The sequence below is a fragment of the Drosophila willistoni genome, chromosome 3R (assembly GCF_018902025.1).
Source record: "Drosophila willistoni isolate 14030-0811.24 chromosome 3R, UCI_dwil_1.1, whole genome shotgun sequence".
In the NCBI taxonomy this organism is placed as follows: Eukaryota; Metazoa; Arthropoda; class Insecta; order Diptera; family Drosophilidae; genus Drosophila; species Drosophila willistoni.
This window is the reverse complement of record NC_061086.1, coordinates 818,139-840,558: the sequence shown is the minus strand read 5'-3', so window position 1 is coordinate 840,558 and position 22,420 is coordinate 818,139. Positions and strand designations below refer to the sequence as shown.

Below are 22,420 nucleotides of genomic sequence, written 5' to 3'. Positions count from 1 at the left end.
AGCTTCGAAAGACATGGCAGCAAACTAATTGGCCTATAGGATGATGGCTGGGTTTTGTCCTTTCCCACTTTAGGAATCATGATGATAGTGGACCTTTTCCATGCTCTTGGGAAGTAGCCAATTCTTATTATAGCGTTGAACAGCTTGCAGATGTATTGTATGGCGATGATAGGAAGTTCTAGGATCATTTTCGGTGTGATTAAGTCATGGCCAGGTGCATTTTTCGGCTTTATGTGGTTTTTAATAACTGAAGTGATCTCAACCGATTGGAGTTCCGAGTACTCACTATCCGTTAATGTGCTCGCAGGGGGAAGTACAGATGAGTTTGATGTTGGATTTGGCTGGAAAACCATTTTAAGATGTGTGGCAAATACGGATGCCCTCTCTTCGTCACTGCGGGCCCATCCACCGGTTGGACTCCTTATCGGTAAAATTGTCTCTGTAGGAGCGCTTAAAGTTGGGTGGGCTTTCCACAGAGGATGTTTAGTGCTGGTTGGACTGAGCTTTTCTATGTATTTCCTTTGAGCCCAGCTTTCCTCTTGTCTTAACGCCTTGGTTGCGATTGGCATGCCTTAGGCGAAGTTTTGCTGCTGGTGAGCGAGTAATCTGCCTGCTGCAATGAAGTGATCTCCGAGTGTGATAAAGAAATCGGTAAATTCCTTTTCAGAGATTGAGAAGCGTGGTGGCCAGTACAGGGTAAACAACGTAGTGTTGTCGCAACTGGTTTGGACAGTTTTAGCAGTTGCTTGTATGTGCTGAGTTTCAAATCTATTGAGGAATGAGTAGTTTATACGGTTTTTATTAGGATACCAGTCCTGCCTGAGCTTTTCCGTTTGGATGGTTTGTTGCGTAGAAGGTATATTTTGGTATTTGAAAATTATTTTTTGATGTTAAATGTGTTTTTTGATATCAGCATAATGTCGATTTCACTTAACTCCAGGAATAGTTGCAGTTTATTTTTGTGCTTGGAGATGCCGTTAGCATATTAAAGACATAGACGTAGGGAAGCCATTATTTATTATCGATAAGCTTCTGGATAAGCAGGTTTTGATTCCGCATCAGTTCGTGCATACAGTTTTGCATGAACGTCATAAAAGTGGTCATGTTTTGATTGAGTGAGATCAATAGGGCCTCTAAACTTGGAGTTTGCTGGCCAAGCTCTGGTGCGCTGGGTTGCGGATTCTGTAGATGGTGGAGTGACGGGGTCTCTTTCACGGGCTCCGTCTGTCCAGTTCGGAGCACACTAGCGAAGGATACACTAGGACTGGTTGTAGCAGTCATGTTGGATGATCTAACAGCCTTGGCGAAGAAAACCTCCGGTGTAGTTTTGGAGGCGTTGAAGGTGATTTTTGGTCCAGCTGGGGGTTTGCGCCCGTTTAGGTGTGATTTAAGATCCTTAAAGACAGGACATCCTCTGTAGTTGGCCGTGTGGTTCCCTCCACAGTTGCTGCATAGTCTTAGAGCGACGTTGTTTCTGTCCTTGGTGCAAATGCCATCTTCATGATGTTCGCCGAAGCCAACACACACTAACCTAAGATGGCAATTGTTAGAGGTGTGGTTGTATTCCTGGCAGTTTTTACACTGCGGTGGTTGGTGTCTCTTATGGGGCTCCTCTACGGTGATTCTTCTGTGCAATAGAAGCTGTAGGTTGTAGATCGGGTGCACTTCATTTGGCTTCGACAGTTTTGCATCTGGCTGGAGCGCGATTTTAAAGAGCGGCTGTGCGACTTTGTTCCTGTTGATGATGTTGACAACGGACTTGACCGCAAACCCTTTTTCGACCAACGCGTCTGCTATTTCTTGAGTAGGGACCGATGGCTCAATCCCCTTTAACACAACCTTGAGCCCATTACTGCTTTTTAGTTGGTAGGTATAGAAGTTGATGTTAGCATTACGGAGGTACTTTTCGATGATGCGGAAATTGTCCTCAGTTTGGGTTTGACATTTAATTTCTTTAATGTTACCACTATTGAGTGGGGTTACAACAAAGTTATTTGACCCTACTGTTTCTACTAGCTTCGAAATCAGAGCGCTGCAGTTGGCTTCACGGATGTATAAAGGGGGTGGTCTAGCCAATTTAACTTTATCTACAGCGCCGGCTTGATCGTCTTGCTGATCGGCAAGAATTTTAAAACGATTCCCGCTAAGGGGTGCTACTCGTTCATTTGGTTTGGTTATTTTCGGCATATTGCCACTTTTTATACCATACACCCATAGGGTGAAATGGTATATTAAAGTCGCCAAAATGTATGTAACAGGCAGAAGGAAGCATCTCCGACCCCACAAAGTATATATATTCTTGATCAGGATCAACAACCGAGTCGATCTAGCCATGTCCGTCTGTCCGTCCGTCCGTCCGTCTGTCCGTCGGTCCGTCTGTCCGTATGAACACCTAGATCTCGGAGACTATAAGAGCTAGAGCCACCAAATTTTTTATGTAGACTCGTGTAGTATGTAGAGTGATCAAGTTTATTTCAAATTTTTGCCACGCCCCTTTCCGCCCCCGCAATTTAAAAAAAACGTTTATCTCAAAAACTATTCTAGCTAGAGACACCATATTTGGTATGTATATTCGCTTAGCAAATGCACACATTTTGTATGTATAAAAATTTTGCCACGCCCTTTTCCGCCCCCGTAATTTGAAAAACTTGATTATCTCCCGTATTTTTTTTACCACATGCAATCAAATTTGGCACACTTAAATTTAATACTAATATCTATCAAAATACCAAATTTGATCAAAATCGGATAAAAAACAGTCGAGTTATGCATATAAACGTTTTTCCCATAAGGCCGGAGTTGGCCGTTGGCTGGTGGGGGCGCTAGGGAGCTCGTATGATTGAGTGAGCGAGATATGCCTGTAAGAAGCATGTGAAAATGCTTAAAATATTTGCTTTACTGGTGTATGGTATACCAAAGTCGGCGAGACGACTTACTTACTTCATTTTCTTTTGCGGGCTTAGCTTTCGCTTAGTTATTTTAATATATCTATCCATTCCAGCTTGGACAGAAGTCGTTGGGTTTACTACGAGTTGGGTTTTGCAGTAGTTGCTGTCAACGAGCTGACGGTCGGTGCAATCGGTGACCCAGTTATCGATATTGATGGAGAAGCACACTGCTCTCACCACGGTAAGATGCTGTTGGTTGCTGTGTGGCTGGCACTTTCGGTGTTATTGCTTACGTAGCATTCAGTGGGGTCGGCGACACCACCGAAAAGTACGCGTTGTTGTGTTGGACCGAGAGTCGACGCTCACGTTGTTGTTATACAATTAGTTCTTGTAGCTGTTGCTGGTGGGGATCGAGAGAGCTTGGGCCCGAATTGGTGGACATGGCTTTTGTAAAAATTACGCACTTTGTTGTTGCAACAATTAGATTGATCTAATAGCAATATGATTGTAAATAGGCGTCTCTGAGGCGACTGAGAGCCCTACACAAATTTTTGCAAAGGCGGACTTTTTTTTTACACTAAATTTTTGCGGAGTGCGCTAAAAAAAAAACACGTCTGTACACGGCGGCAGTTCAATTGTTATTTTAAATAGTTAAAACCAAAACTTCTTGTTTCTTGCTTTCAATCGTACATATTGCACTTACTGTTACTGTTTTGATATGGAAACTGTAAGTATGCAAGTACGTGAATGAGAATTTGCGAAGTGATCCACCTAGAGAATTAATGGCGTAATTTTTACTCAAAAGTCTTCTACTAGTTCGGCTTGTAGAAAATAAAATTTCATCGCTTTTTAAGATTCCTACATGAACCAAAATTATTATCAGCAATACTTTGTTGTATGATACTCCTATTTTCTAAAGCTTTTCTGTTTTAATAAACTACTCCACAAAACATTAAACATTCCTTAAGGAATGTTCATAAATAAGGTTTAAAAAGGAACGTAGCGACGCGTCGCTACGAGTGCTAGGCAGTCACAAGCCAGTTATTCCCATAATGACATTTTTGACACTTTTGGCTAAGGATCGATAGGCCGAGCATTTGCTGTCCCTGTGGGTACTGAACACCGAAATCAAGTCAGCATTTGAACTTTTAATCTATGTTTGGTTTCTGTCAGCATTGAGCTGGCCTCCATAAAAAATAAAAGGCCAATGCCTTGTATACTGTGTACTTACAATTCTTTCGTCTCTCATATGCTCTGGAAACTCCATTTTCACAATATCGGCATAGGCTATTAGCACTTTTACGATTGTTTTAGCAAAACGCCTCATGTAACGTTTCCAAATTTCTGGATCAGGACACTCGAGCTTGCTAACAACATCGAAACATTGCGTCAATTGAGTGAAAACGTCGACTACTGAATTGGAGAACAGTGCGTGCTCACTGCTCTTTTGAAACTGAGAGAATATATTGAATAGAAATTAGATAATGTTGAACATTAAGAAGGTTATGTAAACGTCTACAAGTCAGTTAAACAGTTAACCTCTGTTCGAGCCTTGGAATAGGTGCAAGCTTACCCCGTCCTTTTTGTCTCGATTAAAGGCGCCGTGAAGATATTCCAAGGAGACATCATCATTCTCATTTAACCATTGCATCACAAATGGTTCAAACCATGCGGGATAGTCAGGAACGGCACCTTTGTATGGAGGCACCTCCTTTACGTAATTGCTATATAACCATTTAACCCGAAAGTGTAAGTTCATATAAGCGGACGATTTGCAAAGACGATGCTGTTCGTGCTCCTCCAGGGCGTACTTCATATCAACAGCAAAGAGGTGCCACATAGATGCTGCTGACAACTGCGGGAAGTTAACAATTTTTTAAGGAACATATAAATCGAACATAATGAAAATTAAGTCAAATCAGCTACCATATTGGCAATTCACGTACATTCTCAATTACTTAAGAAAATGTTTATTTATAAAAATGAAGTAAGTAAGTCGACTCGCCGACTTCAGTATACCATGCCCCAAGTAAAAAATATTTAAAATTTCGAAGGCCTAGTAAAACACGTTTATATGTGGGTTTTGCATGTTTCTAGTCTGATTCTAACAAAATTTTCTAGGTTGATAGAACTGAGTAAGGATAATTAGTGTCCTGAATTTGATGGTCTTCGACAGTCAAAAAATTAACGGGTTTTACAGGGGCGAAATAGGGAATTGCAAAAATTTTAGATAAACTTTATTACCGTATGCACGATTCTACATACCCAAATTGGTGGGCGGACGAACGGACATTGCTAGATCGAATTGTGTGCGGATGCTGTTCCCAAACATGCGCCGGTACCAAAGATTTTGGCGACTTAAATAAAGCATTTCACCCTATGGGTGCATGGTAAAAAAAGTGATAAGGAAAAAACCTAAATTAATAGCTACTTTCTTTTCTTAAGTCAAGCTGAATATTGTATTTCTTTTTGGGGTTGGGGGTATATGTTTATATCGTGTTATATTTGGTCGAGGCCCATATTCAGTCTCTCTCCTTACGTATGTATATGATTTCTTATTTCCGTTTCTAGCATCTGTACAACTTGATAATTACGAGTCTCAATTTTGCCCGAATCCTCATTTTCTTTCGAAAAACAATCAACCAAGTAATGCGAAAGGCTAGATAACTGCGGCTATGAAAATAAAAACTTTTATCTAAACAATAGAATTCGTACCAAAGAACGGCCTAGCGATTTAAACTGGAGCACTGCGCCGCATAATTTAACAATTCGATTTTTTTTTATCACAACAGAGTCTAATTTTCACAAACTATTATTCAAGGAATCTCATTTTAACGTACTTGGCCAATGTTCAGCTCTTGTGGGAATTGATTTAGCACAGTGCCATAGCTGTTTTTGTCTTCATCAATGACGGACACAATTAGAGCAATTAGCTTATGCCAGAAGTCAACACTGTCTAACTTTGGCTCGTGGTCATCAGGGGCACGTTTAGCTTCGTTCGGGTCCACCTTACAAAAGATACAATGAATAGCTGCTGAAGCACCACTAAAGACGAGATCTTACCTGAAATTCCCTGTTGTACAGTTCATAGCAGTTTTCAAACAAAAATTGGTACGTGGATCGTAGACAGGCCTTGACGCAATCTTTGACAACCGTGCTTGCCCTCGGTGGACTGGACAGTTCTTGTACCTTATCAGGATTAGATGAGAATAATATAATGAAAACAATTAAGCGAATATAAAGAATACTTACTTTCATGCGGAAAAATGTTATGCTTGTTAGTAGGTCCACTGTAGACTTCAAATCCATCAGCTTTTCTGGACTCGATGCCGGAAAATTATTTCTATACATAGACAGGTCGATTCTGAGAGAATTGTGCAACTGATCCAACAACTTAACAAATTTTTCTTTCTGTGGAAAATCAGGATTCCTTGTTATTATTGATAATTATTTAATTTGCATAAAATGTACAGACCCCGAAATTGCTTGCTGCAAAGCGGTCACTTGCTGAAACTGCAGAAGAGGCGGTGGTGTGGGCGTAATACGCGTTTATGTTCGCCAATAGCGTACTCATAACGGCGGGTACACCTGGGCAAAGATACTTAGCCGACAGACAGTGAAAGTGCGTCATTGCCTGGTATATATTCTCTATGCCGTATCTCATAGAGAACTCGTCTACAATTTCTTCAGGGATTTCATCGAAATACAGTTTCCAGGCATCGTCGCCTTTTTGTGTTGGAAGTTTAACCTTCGCGAGTAAATATATATAATTGATGAATAACTTGCCTTCACCAACGAATGTGTAAGGATGGGGGTTTCTTACCATGCCGCTGTTTTCCTCACAAAGGTAGTGAAAAAGATTTTCATGGAGGCAAGTGTACTGCACGTGATAGGGTGCAACCTTTTCTTCGCCTTTTATTTCAACAGATATGTGAAGGCGAATAGCTCCTGATACTGCTGATTTGTCAGTTCTTTTTTCCAGATTATACCACACGTCCATTTCACCGGATAGAGTGCGAACTTCGATTATTGTCTGTCCGAGAAAGTCGTCTGATTCACGAGTCAGTTTCTGACGCAGCTTTGACTTTAGATCGTTGTCCTCATCCCAAACGCGAACTTTGATGCGGTCTGACGAGTTATGGCACTCACTGTCAGTTTAGCAAGGGCACGAGTACAGTAATACAATCAGTATTAAAACCAATAGCGTATAATACTTATCTACGAACACAAAATCCATGCATATGTATATGTACATGTGCATCAGAAACGGGAAATGATGCAAACGAACTTTACGAAGCCAAAGTCTTGATTTGGAGTTAGTACCTTCTAACACTTTTGCTAATATTGTGTTCAAAATTTAAGGATATATTCTGAAGAACGACATATTCGCAGTCGGTCAACAGCATTAAAATTTTTACACAGTAATAGTATTCTTTCATTTGTTATTTTTTTTGAATAATTTTTTGCTGAATCTTAAGTTGTGGAAAAAAAGTTTAAGACAAACTGCCTCCGAAAAATTCTTTATTAACCTGTAAAATTTCTTAATCTTCATAATTCCATTCCCATTTCTATTAGCTACTAACAGAGTTAAATAAAACGGCACAACAAAGTATTTTCAACTGTTACCTATTTTGATATTTATGTAATATACTTTTTCTATCGGATTTTTTTTGTTTAAATAACATTTACAAAATTTAATTTCAAAATAAGTCAATATCCGTTATTTCTAAATGAACATTTTTGAAATGAACATACTGGAATCTCCTATTCCTTGCCCTAAGGTTCCACCTGAGCTAATTTATCATAATATATGTATTACAGCAAAATGTTTGATTGTTTTAACTAAGCACAATCCGGCATCCGAAGCCAAATTAGTATAGATGCAAAATTACTAATAATAAGAATTAAGATATTCATATTGTTCGTCAGGATTCGACCAGATTCGATATTAGTATGCTGAACTTTTTTTGGTGCGTAGTGAAATCGTAATGAAATAGTCAGGTGTTCGACCGAAGAGACTAGTGTGCGATAAAAATATTTAATAAAGAACAAAACTAGTCTAGATTGACTTATAAATTGGGGACAGGATTCAATGCTTCGGTGATTACGAAGTAATTGGTCGGTAGGAAAAGAAAGAAAGAAGAGAATAGGCAATCGGAAATAGAGCAAAACGGAAGAGACAGGGCAGATTCAAAGGGTGCATTGCGGAAAAAGATACAGATAGAAGTAGTACAGTGTGGCCGCAGAACGGCTTACGAATGCGAGTAACAGTACACTTAGAAAGAATACAAAGAATGCAGAATTAATCGATGGAAATACTCACAAGTGAAACTTCTCGTTCCACACAGGGTTTAGCTCCTGGGGCATTGTGCGCGTTCGTTTTTTGACTTTGCTAACCTGCACCGTCACATAAGGATCACTGGTACCGCTTTTATCCTTCGCTATCAGGCCTTGAGCACAAATCACTGCACAGTGCATCCGATCGTCAGATATTTTGGTATTTCGTTCGTTTCAACACCAGATCCAATTTTTATTGTTTTTATAGCGAACGACCATTAAATGTGTTGTGTTGAATGTGGAAATATATATGGCGGGCACATTGGGGAATGGCCGTTGTACATACGGAAAGATTTAATTAAGTCGCAATTTGTGTTAAGGTGCAGTGTTTGATTTGGGATATTTTTGATTTTAAAGGGCAAATAAAAGAAGTAACAAATGAAGCATTCGGTGGGTGATTTTGGGTTTGTTTTGTTTGTGTGTGTATTTGTGGTAGAAATACGCATGATGTGTTTTTATTTATTTTATTTTTTTTTTTTTGTGTTGAATTTGTTTTGTGTGGTGTTTTATTTTTGGATTTGAAACGAAGAGAACCGTTTTGAGATTGATATTTTTCAATTTGTTAAAATTTATATTTAGTTCCAATTAGTATTTTTGGAGTTTGTTCAGTTTTTATTTTCAAGGGAGAAAGAAGAAGAAAAAAAAACGGATTGATTAATACAATTTTTTTTAATCAGTTGACAACTCTGGAGCCTTGACGAAGCAGTCTTTATCTTAGGCACCGACTCCGACTGCCAACTGTCTCACATAAGTGTAGATATATATATACATATATGTACATTAACTAGATTATTTTCTACACGTGAAATCGGCAACAGGTATAAAATTTGGCTGATCAGTGATCAGTGTTAGTTGTACACATGTACATATACATACATAGCAAACAGAGAAAATTTAAAAGTAAACTGGAAAAAGTAAAACTGTTAATTTGTGTTGACATCATAAAGAAAAACTGGAAAATGTATTCAAAAATTATTAATTTCTTGGTTTGCATATTATTGTATTGGTTGCTTTTTTTCTTGAAATAGGAACATACATACATATGTATATTAAGGTGTTAATAAATACAAAGATAAATGTTAGATATACATAGATGCTAAAAGTGATATATATACATATACGTATGTATGTACAAAGGATTAACTCCAAAAAAACAATTTCATTGCTGATTGGTATCAACTGGACGGTTGCCAAGATACCAAGAATCCATTAGGGAAATTGGAGACAACTATAAAGCGAGAAATTTCGTGTGGAAACCGCATCTCGGATTTTGCTGTTAAAAGCGATACTTGTTGGTTTTAAATATTTTAGACATACATATGTATTAATAGTACTTTAAAAAAGGTAAAAGTAAAAACGTAAAAGAAAAACTTGTATATTTCAAGGTCGCAGGCTTCATGCAGTAACGGCTTCTCTGTATATAGTTTCGTAATTGTGTATTTGGAGAAATGCAATTATACGTGCGTGATAGTGCAAAAGAGTGATAGAATACTTCAAAAATTCATGATTCGAAATTGGTTTACGGCTCAAGTCAAGTTCCATTTAAAAACTTAAATTAGAACTTAAATAATTAAGCTTGTAATAATTAGTGTTATGTTTTTTGTTCACTTGGCACTTTTATTATTATGTGAATTCTACATTATGTTCGTAAGCCAGAAAGAACTGTATGTGTATGGGTATCCAATATTACACAATATTATATTGATTTGCTTTACAATTGTGCCAGTTGCGAGATTGAATTTCATATTGTACGAAATCAGTTTGAAGTTTGTTTTGAATTCCCTGCGTGTCCTGTAGGGTTTGACATTCCTCATAAGGGCTACTCACGCGCGCCGCCTTTAATTTCAATTGCCTTTTCAAATGTGAACTTAAAAGCACCCGCAATAATGATCCAAGCTGGAACACACATACAATGTATTTGAACAACTGGCAAACTTTTTAAATACATAAACACAAAAAAACATTTGCGATTGCAAATGGCGCTTGGGAGAACCATTGCGGTCGGTTTATACATCAGGTTGTTGAAATGAAACGTAACTATGTAAGAAACATCTGAAAGGAATGCATATAAACCAGTGTAGAGTGTGTCTGTATGTGTTGAAAGTGAAATAGTTTATTTTATATACAAATTCGTTAAAACGTGGGTACATGTGAGTCATGAATAACGGTCTATGGGACTCTAAAGTTCGATCCGGGTACTCTTTCAAAACGAAACATATACATACATACATATTTATATAAACATTGCATACATAGTTTCTATTGTGGGTGATGCAAAAGTTAACATTCCCTTGAAAGAAATAATTGGATAGTGGAAAAATTATGAAATAACTTGGATTCTGCCGGATCAGACAACATAGGGCTCCCATAAGAACGATCGTACGGAGAAAAAGGACTTTTATCAATAACATTTCTATTTTAAAAGAGAGTGTAACATTTCTTTTCAGAGTAATATATGTACTTATTTAAGATAGATAAGTTAATTAAACTCGGGTGATTATATTATATCAGCTATTGTCTCAAATTAAGTTTGGACGCCGTCTTTTAGTATAAATTGAAATTTTCAGGTCAAATGTTTTTAGCTTTGACGCCTTTAGGTGAGAAAATATGTAGTAACAAAAAAAATCGGATATACAAACTTTGGAAACACAAACGTTTGATAATATTCTCAGCAAGGGGTGCTCATTTTAAGCTGTTTGAGATTAAAAAATGTTTTTATATGAAAAAATTGCAAATGACTGTGATTAACTTGTGACGAATTTAACCTCGAGTTTCCTCGAACGATTGATTTCTTATAAAATTGTTTAGTATTTACGTACATATGTATATGTTTTTATAAAATTATTTTTGCCCTTTTACTTATAGTCATAAATGAATAAATTAACTTTTTTACCTATAACTAAAATAGCTTTAAAATACATTAACACCGACATGGTTCGATAATATGAACACACATGTGGCTAGTTGGTATTTATTAAGCAAATGCAGATAGATCAATCGATGTTAATATAGTATGTTATGTTAGTTAGTATACATATATGTATGTTCATATGTACATACATATATAGCGCACATATAAAGGGATATATAGAAATTGTTACAAGTGGTAGAGTGTGTGTAGTGGAGTCAGGTTTAAAATTGAACAAATATTATTAAATGAGAATTAAAAAACTAAGGGATGTCTAAGCAAAAATGAAATATAAATAATAAAACCAAATTTTGGTTTTGTCGGTGTATTGTACCTGTGATTGTTAGTTTGCATGACCATTTAGATGTTCCCTCAACAGTTGCGTGCTCAGCTTGTTCTAATGAATCTATGTGTGTGTCTGGATCCACACCAAATGTCATCCTTAAAATGAATTGAATCGATAGCATACATATATAGATATATATATATATATATATACTTATACACATAGATATATATGTATATGTTTTGCACAATATAAATGGTACAATAAGATCTCAATCAAGACCTTGTGTTATCATAAATCTGGATATCTCTACCCACCTAAACCTTTCTAGACTTGTTAAGTTTCTACTCTGAAAGTTTGATTGTTATTAAAAAAATTATACATCGAAATTGTAAAATTGTTAATAAGTATATCCAATTTGCTAATACTGTAACTGTTTGTTTATTGATACAGTTTAAACAATACATACATCCATAAGTGTGGATACGTGGTAAGTCATGGCCTGTCAATGAGATTACCTATTTCTGTTGTAGCGGCCTAATTATATCGGCAGATTTCTTATAAGCATACAGACTATTATCACATATGCATACAGTACATCATATTGATAGTTAAATATATTAATAAACATTGAGCTTTAGCAAACACATTATGCCAGTCGAGTCGAAATTGCAATAATAATACATACACTAACACACATACAGACAAAATGTAACTGAAAACCATTACGATTAGCAGAGTAGATGTACATACATACATATGTAAAATGCAATAAAGCTCAAACCTGTGATTGCTATTTTGGCCGACCATTTACTGGTGCCATCCAGGACACTCTGCTTCACAGCTTTCATGTGGCCCGTGTGGCTCTTCTCCTCAATGCTGAACACGGCTCTAAATACGGACATTGTGATCGTAGTTATGGGTTTTATAATAATTAACATACTTATACAAATATACAACTATAATAAAGCAAAAGTTATGAATGCTCAATATCTAATTTAAACAGCATTGAGATAATTCATGTAACCCAAGCATCCGCACCTTCAAATAGATCTGCTATATCGAATTTAATGCTTTTACTTAACAAATACCACATAGTCTCCTTTTCTTCTGGTAGTCTCTACTCATCACCTTACCTGAAACTTGGCTTCTGTTTTCAGTCTCTCTAAAGTCTAGACATCACTTTACCTGATCAATTCAAAGATTTCCGGCTTCTCTCGTTCTCGATGCTTCATGCGGTCTTTCATGGCGGTAATTATAGAATTTGCTTTGTCCTCGGCTCCATGTTTGGAGCTCTTTTCAGCAGCACCTGGGAATGGTATTGTTAGGTGGCAACCAACATTAGTTTAAACGTTATTTAGAGTGCTTACGCTGTAGACAGTCAGCGTTCAGCAAGTCCTTGCATTTCTCATGACACTTTACGCCGCACTCTGTACAGCGCACGCCCTGGCGAGCAATTCCCCAAAGCAGACCCTCGCATTCGTAGCAATAAGTCGGCGACGTTGCTGTCCAGAGGACAAAGTTATGAGGTGTCGTTGAGGAAATCGGATAGATCAGCGCCTGAAGTGCTTTTTTGTAGACATGCATTTTCTAGAAAGGTTAACACAAGCAACTAAAATGATTCGACCACGATAATTGTATCTAGGTGAATTCTGCTTTCGATTTACTTAAATTGTGATTTTCGAACACAATAATTTGAAACTTTAACAATTATTCAATGACCTGATATTGATTTAGACCGAGCTTAGCCCTTAGTTTTACGCTTTTATATAAAGTAACGCAAGATGAAAAACTAATGGGGTATGGAAATGTATAAAGTTCTAAACGCGGATTTAATTTGCATTTTATTTCTTATTCGTCCAACCTTAAAGATTGAATTAGAATGTTGTTTCATAGGTTTTTTTTTTTGTCAAAGTTAAGAATTTTATTTTATTTGGCAACCTTTTTTTGTTAAGATCGAAGATTATTTGATTACGGACTAGTCAAGAGTTGACTACTACTTACCAATTCCTCATCGTTAAGAGTAGCCCTCGGCACAGCAGATGTTAGTCCAGCGTTTCTTTTTGTTGCCGCCATTGTCTACATGTGATGTGGATTAATATAGTGATTTTTATTAGTATTGTTTTTATAAGACTAGCAATAAGCAAAGGTATTACAAGCATCTTGTATCAAAAATTTATATTAAACTACTGTAACTACTTAAATCGAAATCGATTCCAAGTTAAGTTTAAATAAGAAATTGTAGAAAATAACAACAAGTACAAGAAAGAAGCCGCATCAAGCAATTTAATTAAAACTAAGTAACGCAAACCAAACTCCAAATAATTTATTAATTTTATGTTGAAAGCGAGTACGACAGCATGTATAATTCCCTCGTGGCAAGATGTGAGGTGCTTTAACCATTTAATGCATATGTTAGCCTTTGCATTGACAATTGGCAAAGCGAATTATAACTACTGTGCAGTCGGTTGTTTTGTAGAAATGTTGAATTATGTAACAGATTTTAAAGTGCGGATCTATATTTATTTTATTAGGTAGCTTTAGTTGATCTAATGTTGGAGCACATTCCAGGATGTGTATGTATGTATATGCGTGTACGTCTAGCTGCTTTATGTAAATTCTATGTACTTGTATCGATGGCTATTCTGATATATACTGCACAGATGCAGTATTGAAATGAACCTATTTTAACTTTAATTCGAGGATAAGGGGCCAGAGATTTCCCTTGGGTATATACATAAGTGTATATGTACATAGGTATGTAGGTATGTATGTATTTATTAGCCGCGTAGCTTAGTGTTGTTCTACCAACCGTATTTTGGTTTCGATCTTGATCACACATAGTGATTACAATATTTATCTTCTGTTGTGCGAGGGCGGCCGGTAACGTTTCTGTTTGCTGTGGTTCTTACACATTGATCAAAAGTCAGAAGAAAAATTACCGATTACTTGATGCTTCTGTCTTCTAATTCATCTGTTTTCTCCTAACATCTCACATATGTCAATTTACACATCCGATTAGAATTTAGTATTTAAATTTGACATATAGAAAGTAATGCTCAACTTTTTTACGGTGTCCGCATTTCTCTACATTTTGGTTTGTCCTAATAATTTACTTACATATGTCAAAGTTCACAAATGATTGGAACATAAAATAATAATATCTGCTAAGCGAGTGACTTTTGTAGACTTGTGTAATGTTTACTGTGCAATCTACATTTCAACATAAAGAAAAATGCAGAGCTGCACGTGTACGGCAACTGTGTCGCTATTATATATGATATAATTTGTACAACTGCTAAGGTGAATAGTAAAGAAAAATCGAAACAATGTGAGGAAACAATAGGCGTTCTATACCTTGAGCACCTGCAGTCCATTAAATCACCGATGAAAGAAAACGAAATTTGAACATCGTATTTAAATAGTAGTATGTATGTAAAGTAAGCAAAATGACAATGATGGAATTAAAATGGAATTAAACGGGGTAAGATAATCAAGTGGAAGAAGGAAGTCAAGGTTGTGAAATGTCCCGGATGTTATAAATGTTCTTCGGAAAGTATATATTATGGTTGCTTACCAGTTCAGAAACAAGGGGTATGGATTTTCGACGAGGCCGAATATCTGGCATGCTGTCAATGTTACTATAAAATGGATTATCGCCAGGATGTCCATTGGTGCGTATTCCAACATCGCCAGTGCCGCCACCATTCTGCAAATAAAAAATCAGATTTTGCGTTTCATATGAGAATTTAAGAAGTATACAAACTTTTACAAACTAGTTGGCCAGGATTTCAGATAATTAAAATAAGGAATTGCGATTTATAAAATATAATGAAGAAATTTCGGCGGTTTCACATTTATATTATAAATACTAATCAAATTTGGCATATTGATTTTAAGTTTTAATATCTATCAATATACCGAATTTAATCGGTACAAAAATAGCCAAGTTATGGATATAAACGTATTTGCCTAGGTGCCATAAGGACGGATTTGGCCGTTGGCCTGTTGAGTCTTTTAGCATTTAATAAAATTTTATATTAAATATATTCATATCGATTGGTAAAACTAAAACCTTTTTGTCACTACGTGCATGGTATACCAAATGGTATTTAGCAAACAAAAATGTTTTTTCCACAAGAAACTCTTTTATAATCGACATTGTAGTCCTTTATGAAGGAAGGTCAGGACTCTTACAAAGTTCAAAAAGGCTCACTTCCACTAAGAACGGCCTACAAAATCAAGCTGAAGCTTATGACTGATATATAATAGTTTATTAATATCCGCATAAAAAAGTTTGTCCGACCAGAATTATTATTCGACAGCTATATAAACTCGTATTGTTGAGATCAAGAAAATATATACTTTATATTGTTAAAGGTGCACACTTCTGACCAAAATGAATATATCGGCTATGATTTGTTGCATCAAAATATCTAGCATAGTTATGTGCTCCGTCGAAATTAGCGTTATAAGCTATGATTCGATAAATAAGACATTTTAAACCGTATATTAATGGTGATAAAATAAGTATAAGTTAAGTTAAGTTTCAAAGATATAAAGACCAGAGGGCAAATAAAAGTTTTGCTGTGTCGATGTACATATATGTATGTACATATAAAAACAATAGCAGAATTTTCTTGTTTACCGTAATTAAATGACTGAGAAAACTTGTAAAAATTACCTTTTCTTTATCTTTGCTTAATACATCTTCTTTGATCTTGTCTTGGTTATTCCTTTCCTCGATCTTTCTTTCTTTAAGTGTCTTTAACAATTTCCACTTACTGCTACCAAAACTGGCGGCTGCGCCGTTTCCAATACTAGATTGCGTTACGTCGATGCTAGAGTCCTGACTTAAAAGTTTTTTGGGATTTGATTTGCTGACTATGCCATTCGTTGATGTTATGGCCTCAGGAATCTGTTCTAATTCTGACTCCATTTCGGGCTGACTTGAAGTAGCTTTGCTTTCCTCAAACAAATTGAAATCGTCGCCACAAATGTCAGTGGGATCCCCATTTTCAGCAGGCTCTCCATTTTTTGAGAGTAGGGCTAAGAAAATTCTCTCCTCATCTGGAGCCGCGTCAGTGGCAATTTCATCGCTTAATTCTGCTGGTGTATCAGGACCGGAGGTTGCGCTTGAAGACGCCGATTCTTGTGAACATTTTTCGATTGTTTTTTGGTCCGATACCGATTCAACAGCAGTTGTCTTTAGAGCGGCGGTAATGACAATTTTCGATTTTTGTGACGGCTTCTTTAGATTGCTGTCTTTGAAATCGTTTTCTGATTCACACGATGAACTTGAGCTGGGTACATGTTCGCGATCGCGTCGTTTTTTTTTTAAGCGTTTTTGCTGGTGTTTTTCGCCAAGTATACGTTCCTCCTTGCGAATAGATTCTGTATCTTCGTGCGTTTCAAGGTCAGAACCAGCCTGTTGGAGATCGCCGTTCACGTCCTGCCATGCACTATGCATATCACAGACTCTGGCAAATTTCTCAGTTGGTTTTTGCTTTTTCACACCATCTCCACTATTTACCGCAGCTACATTTGGTGTTGTGAATCCGGTTTGATTTCCGGCTGCAGACCCAATTAATATGTCGGGCTGTAGTCTAACGACGCACTTAAGTTCATTTAGTACTTTGGACATATTCTGCCTAACGCCTTCATCCGGCGACAACTCAGCAGACAGTTCTGGATAGCAAAAACCGTCTTCGTCTATTGTCAACTGCCCAATCTGCGACAATAGCACGTCTTTATTGTTGCGCTGTTCTGCCTCAGCTGTACGTTGCTGTTCCAGTTCCTCGAGCTGTCGTAACTCGTAGCAAAAGTACTCGTCGTCCGTATCGATGCTGTCTTCCGTACTTTGACGCCGAGATGATGAAAGAGTGCGGCCCGAATGCTGACTACGATTGTCATCATCGTCCCGTGAACCATGACCCAAAGAGCTTGGAATGTCTAGAGACTGATGTGCCGCGAAAAAAGAACCACCAACTATATTGCTATTGCCACGATTCGTTGCTTGCGGTTGTACATTAACTATTTTGTTTTGGGGCGAGACATGGGGGAAAGTTGGGGTGCTAGCTGCTGTTGTTGCTACATGCAACAAGGGTACGTTTATCTTAACTTCACTTTGCATGCAGGTCACGCCATTGTCAGCGTCCTGGTCGCCGACATACAAGGAACTACTTTTTTCAAGACATGCCTTTGCTTCAGAAGTCGGGGTCTCATTGCTCTCCAAAGTTTTTTCTGGAATTTGCTCAGATATGTTAATATTATTTTGCATAACAGCACGTTGCTGAAGTTGAAGATTGCTTGTGGAAAGGACCTCTGACTTCTTTAAATCTCCAATGATGGCAAATACATTATGACTCTCGCCCTCCTCATTTGATTCACCATATCCAGTAACAACCATTTTGCTGTTATTATAGTCGATGTTTTCAGCCTCCCCATCATCGGGGATAAGGGAATCGACATCCTCCTCGTCGTAATCATCGATGGCCGGGTCGGAGTTCGTATGATGCCGAGAGGAGTTCTCATTTGCCGACCAATCATCATTATCCGACGAAGTGAAGCCTGGTATGTCAGTTTCGGAATCGGAGATGCTGGAGACGGGGCGCGGACCAAAGCTCTGCCGTTTATACGTCTTCGCCATCTGCATTAGATGGTTCATTTTAGCTGAAAACGAACGCTTCTTTTGCGCTGCATTCGTATTTGAACACGATAGTGAATGGGAGTGTGAGGCTGTGGCTCTTTGTATAATGCGCAACGGTATTTTTTGTATGCGTTTAGGCAAATCTAAGTGGCTGCCACTTACAACTTCATTACCAGCGCTTTCACACCTATTTCCCTTTTGAGATCGCCGATGACCGATTAACGGATACGAGCTCACCTGGCCACGTCCTTGCACCTCTGACTCTTGCCCTTCCACATCACCGGGTAATGATTGAGATCGAGCATACTTGGCTGGGCGTTTTAACTTCAAATTTTCTGGCAATAGGTTGTTAAGCTTATTCCACACTTTTGTTGGTTTGTGTGGGACTTCTATAGATGGATCCCGATGGGAATTTTTCGACATCGGTTCAGCTGACGTAGATTCGCTGGAAAAGTATTCAATAGGAAATTCTACCGCATTAATCGACGGCGAACTGATTGCATGGGATTGCGCCAAGAACCCGATTTGTTGTGGATGCTGTTGCTGTGACTGCTGAAGCCCCATAAAATCCAGATTTCGGCTGCTGTTATAATCCGCAATGCCGTTTGATGATGGATAGTATACCAGACGGTCGGTTAAATAAGGTTTACGCGTCAAATCCTGCCGTTCCAAGTGGTCTATATCAGTTTCATCATAACCTCGTAATGATCTCAATTCTGCAAATTGTTTGTCTGGCTTGATTATTCTTCTCTTTGAGGATGACTTGGTCGCTGAAATACTTAATTGGTTCTTTAGCAAGTCTGGCATTCGGCACTTAATATTTGCACTATGTTCAGAAGAATTCGTAGCACTCGGAGGCCGTTGAAGTGATGGGAGTTTGGGCTCTATGTTGCAATCGGTCTCTTGTTTATCCGTCTGCTGGTCCCACTTTAGCAATTCGTCTACTGTGGAAAATTCCTTCTCTTTATTAACATTAACATTGAAAATGGATTTGTTTTCATAGGCCGAACAAATAGGCATATTTTTTGATAGCTCCTGTATATAGTTTAAGTTTTCTTCGGAAAATACGTATCCACCTTCGGGACGCGATTCACTGTTGGCGGTTGATTCATCACGGAAGTCGACCAATCCATATGGATATCCCAAGTGCAACTGCAGTTGTAGCATTTCCGTATTGATGTCTTTGTACTTGTTTAAAAATGGATTGCAGCTTTGTATGCTGATGGGTACAGGTGAATTTGGTGACCAGCCACTCATAGAGGACAGTCCCGAATCAGATTTAGCTTGACGCGGTGAAACGTGCGGCTGCTGCTGCTGCTGGTGAGTCTGTTGTCTCTGATCGGAAGTAAAAGGATTTGATGACTCTGTGCCTATGCCATCATCCCTTCCGACAGGAATTATATCTTCAAATCCATTATCGTAGGGAGCAGGAGGTGGGGGACTTTGACTCTCTCGATTTCGATCCAACTGAAATATTTCATCCAAATCACTTATTTTTTTGTGTTTATCAGGGTTTTGAAGATGCAGCAGGAAGAGCATGCTGTTATGCCGCTCCAAGCTTTTTTTTAGCGACTTTATGTATTCATCTTGATTATAAATATTGCTGGCCGAACTTGACAGATGTTTGATATGATTTGGATTGGGACATGGACTGCACTCGATATACCTCTGCTGTACTCTACATTCTTCTTCGGTGTCGGAGTTATTCACTTTTTTTCCATGTGCATTTGTTATCTGCTCGATGGCTTTTTTTCGATTTATTTCGATCTCCTGCGTCTCCAGTAACTTTAGCTGCTCATCCAAGTCTGACTTATTACGAAGCAAGTGTGCACTATAGCCAACTCCAGTTTCATTGGGGTCGGGTATAGAGAGCATAGTGCAATTACTAGGACTCTGGTCTCTGTTAGAGCTGGCACTGTGGTCAAGCGCAGACCTGTTTTTGCTAGTTATCTTAAACTCATCAAATGAATTCCCAACAAGTTTCTTTAGCGTGTCAATATTCTTGTTAAACTTCTTTATCACAAGATCAAATTTACAATTGGGTTCTTTTACGTGAAGACGGCGCATCTCTTCTCCCATTGTAACAGGATTAAGTAGCAGCAGTGTCAAGTTTTTATCTACCTGATTAAGTTTTTCAAAAAAGGTAACTTCCGACCGAATTTCCTGACGCAACTGACGTATTTGTGAAGCATTTAATGATTGCAAATCTTCAATTTTATTTATTTCACGTATCATCAGTTCAGTTATGGTATCCAATATAGCGATATTTTGATCGGGGCATAAGCTGTCCGAATCATCGAGATACGATTTCAGATTGTCATTTTTCTCTTTGGTTAAGGTTTTATTGCCTTGTGAGTGCTGCTGATCTGAAAGTGAATTCATATTCTTGTCTTTGTTAGATGTGGATTGTGATTGAGCAAGTATGCACTTGAGATTATTAATCATGTCCATCTCGTTTTTATAGTGCTTCTTTTTTCTGTGCTTTCGCGACTCTTTGCCTACTTGTTGATCTGAGCAAACTCCTGACTTAATCAGCTTACTGGTTCTTAGAGGGGCAGACACCTGCGATGCAGTAAGTGCAAGTTCGGCGTCTAAAGCATCATCCTCGTTACCTTCGTGGATCATCATAAGGGACGATGTCGATCGTCCACCATTTAATGTAGTGATATGTTCGTGAGCAGCCCCAGACTGTTGAAGAAGGTGCTCTACTTTTGATATTTCCGAGCTTAAATTATCATCACGATATGCTTCATTTAAGGTCTTGTAAAAAGTCTCGTTCATTTCACTATTCAACACTTTTGTTTGGGCCGTTCCACCAGTATCTTCAATGGGCAGTACTTGCTTCCCTCCTTCGCCCGTTCTAAAGGCGGCTAAGCGAAAAAAATTGGCCTCATCAATAAGCTCGTCTAGTTCTTCCTGATTGGTTGCAGGCACAGACATAGAATCCATTCCATGCAAAGCTGCGCCGGAATCGGAGTCTGTTACTGTCAAGCAATGGTTATCTGCTTCATCGTGAGAACGACCTTTGTGATGTCTATGTCCATGTGTGCGACTCTTTTTTGTCAGTTGAGCCAAGTTTAAAAGACTACTGGATGCAGTAGATGCAGAGGCGCCAGCTGCAGATCCCATTGCAACTTCTTGAAGCACGCGCCGCCCATTAAGGAATTCCATTAACAAGTCGGCCCTGGCATTATTTGCCAAAACCTGCTGCTGTTGTTGATACAATATTATATCCGAATCCGAATAAAGCTTTTGGCGAGATTTACTACCATCAACGTCTGTATTTAGCAACCATTTGTGCTCATTATCAAAATCGATTTGGTCAGCTTCCAAATCCACGTCCCGGTCATTATCGTTAAGAGGACCAGGTTCGTAGTCCAAAAAAAATTCATCGCACTGATCGGCTCCTAGTCCATATTCGGAGTCCATAAAAAAACCGGAAGTACGTCCGAGGCCATCGTCTTCGGTAGTTACGGAAACACCAGTATCTAAATTCAAGTTGGACATATGCTTTTCGGTTTTGTCTTCAACCATGTGTGAATTTACATCCATACCTAACGGAAGAAATTTAGGAAAAGTTGCTTGCGCGTCAAGGTCAAGATCGATGTCCACATTATGGTGTGGCTTAGCTGATGCAATAAGACCCATGAGGTTGCTTACTACAGACTGCTGCTCAACCGAAATATTTTCAAGTTTCTCTAAGCGAGTCCATATTTTACCGTATTCGGTGGATAATAAATCTAAGGCGCGCCAAGCGAACTTCAGCTCAGTCTCCAGCAAGCTGATCCTAGTTGCTATTTTGTCCATATAGTCGGAGATTATGTAGTCTGAGTGTTGTTGTGAATTGTAGATTTGGGAAAGCTGCTGCTCACTTCTGATGGACACCATACTGCCCGTAGCTGGGTTCGACCTCGACATCGACATTTGCATGACGGCTTCGCTACCAATAAAATTAGCTTGTGTCGGTTGCATCTTTTTGGAAAATGTCTGCGGTGATGGATGCAGTTGCTGCTTAATTTTAAATTGACTCTGGAGCGCATTTGCTGCTAATGCATAAGGGAGCTGTTGCACACCTGAAACGTCTTCAGAGCCCCCACAAGAAAACTTATTGGAGTCCGACATCTGTGTGGAACGTTGTTGCTGGTAATTTACAGATTTATCGGAAATTCCTGAGTGGGTATCCTCAAATGGGATGGATATGCTGCCAAAAATTGGTGGTATCGGTGACGAATGCGACGTATTGATTGACATCTCGCGAAGTGTCCAGGATAGCCGACGACAGCAAATTTAACTGAATACGATATTTATCATTTGACAAATTTTCAATTTCTTCAAAATAAATATGTACCTAC

General features: G+C 38.3%; 1 protein-coding gene across 11 annotated transcripts in view; it reads right to left on the bottom strand.

The window, feature by feature from the left end:
- Positions 1-22,420, bottom strand: part of LOC6651488 — a 46,370-nt gene that overhangs the window by 4,676 nt on the left and 19,274 nt on the right. For 2 of the 11 annotated variants that reach the window (XM_023180471.2, XM_047013332.1), the window contains 14 exons: positions 14,997-15,128; positions 14,777-14,785; positions 13,424-13,498; positions 12,790-13,009; positions 12,608-12,728; positions 12,204-12,310; positions 8,212-8,353; positions 6,712-7,036; positions 6,364-6,636; positions 6,141-6,299; positions 5,952-6,077; positions 5,729-5,896; positions 4,462-4,743; positions 4,120-4,341 (listed from right to left, as the gene is read on the bottom strand). In XM_023180471.2, the coding sequence (XP_023036239.1) occupies positions 4,120-4,341; positions 4,462-4,743; positions 5,729-5,896; positions 5,952-6,077; positions 6,141-6,299; positions 6,364-6,636; positions 6,712-7,036; positions 8,212-8,353; positions 12,204-12,310; positions 12,608-12,728; positions 12,790-13,009; positions 13,424-13,498; positions 14,777-14,785; positions 14,997-15,128 (2,361 nt within the window). The other 9 variants (XM_047013222.1, XM_047013346.1, XM_023180466.2 and 6 more) reach the window with 9 other exon arrangements.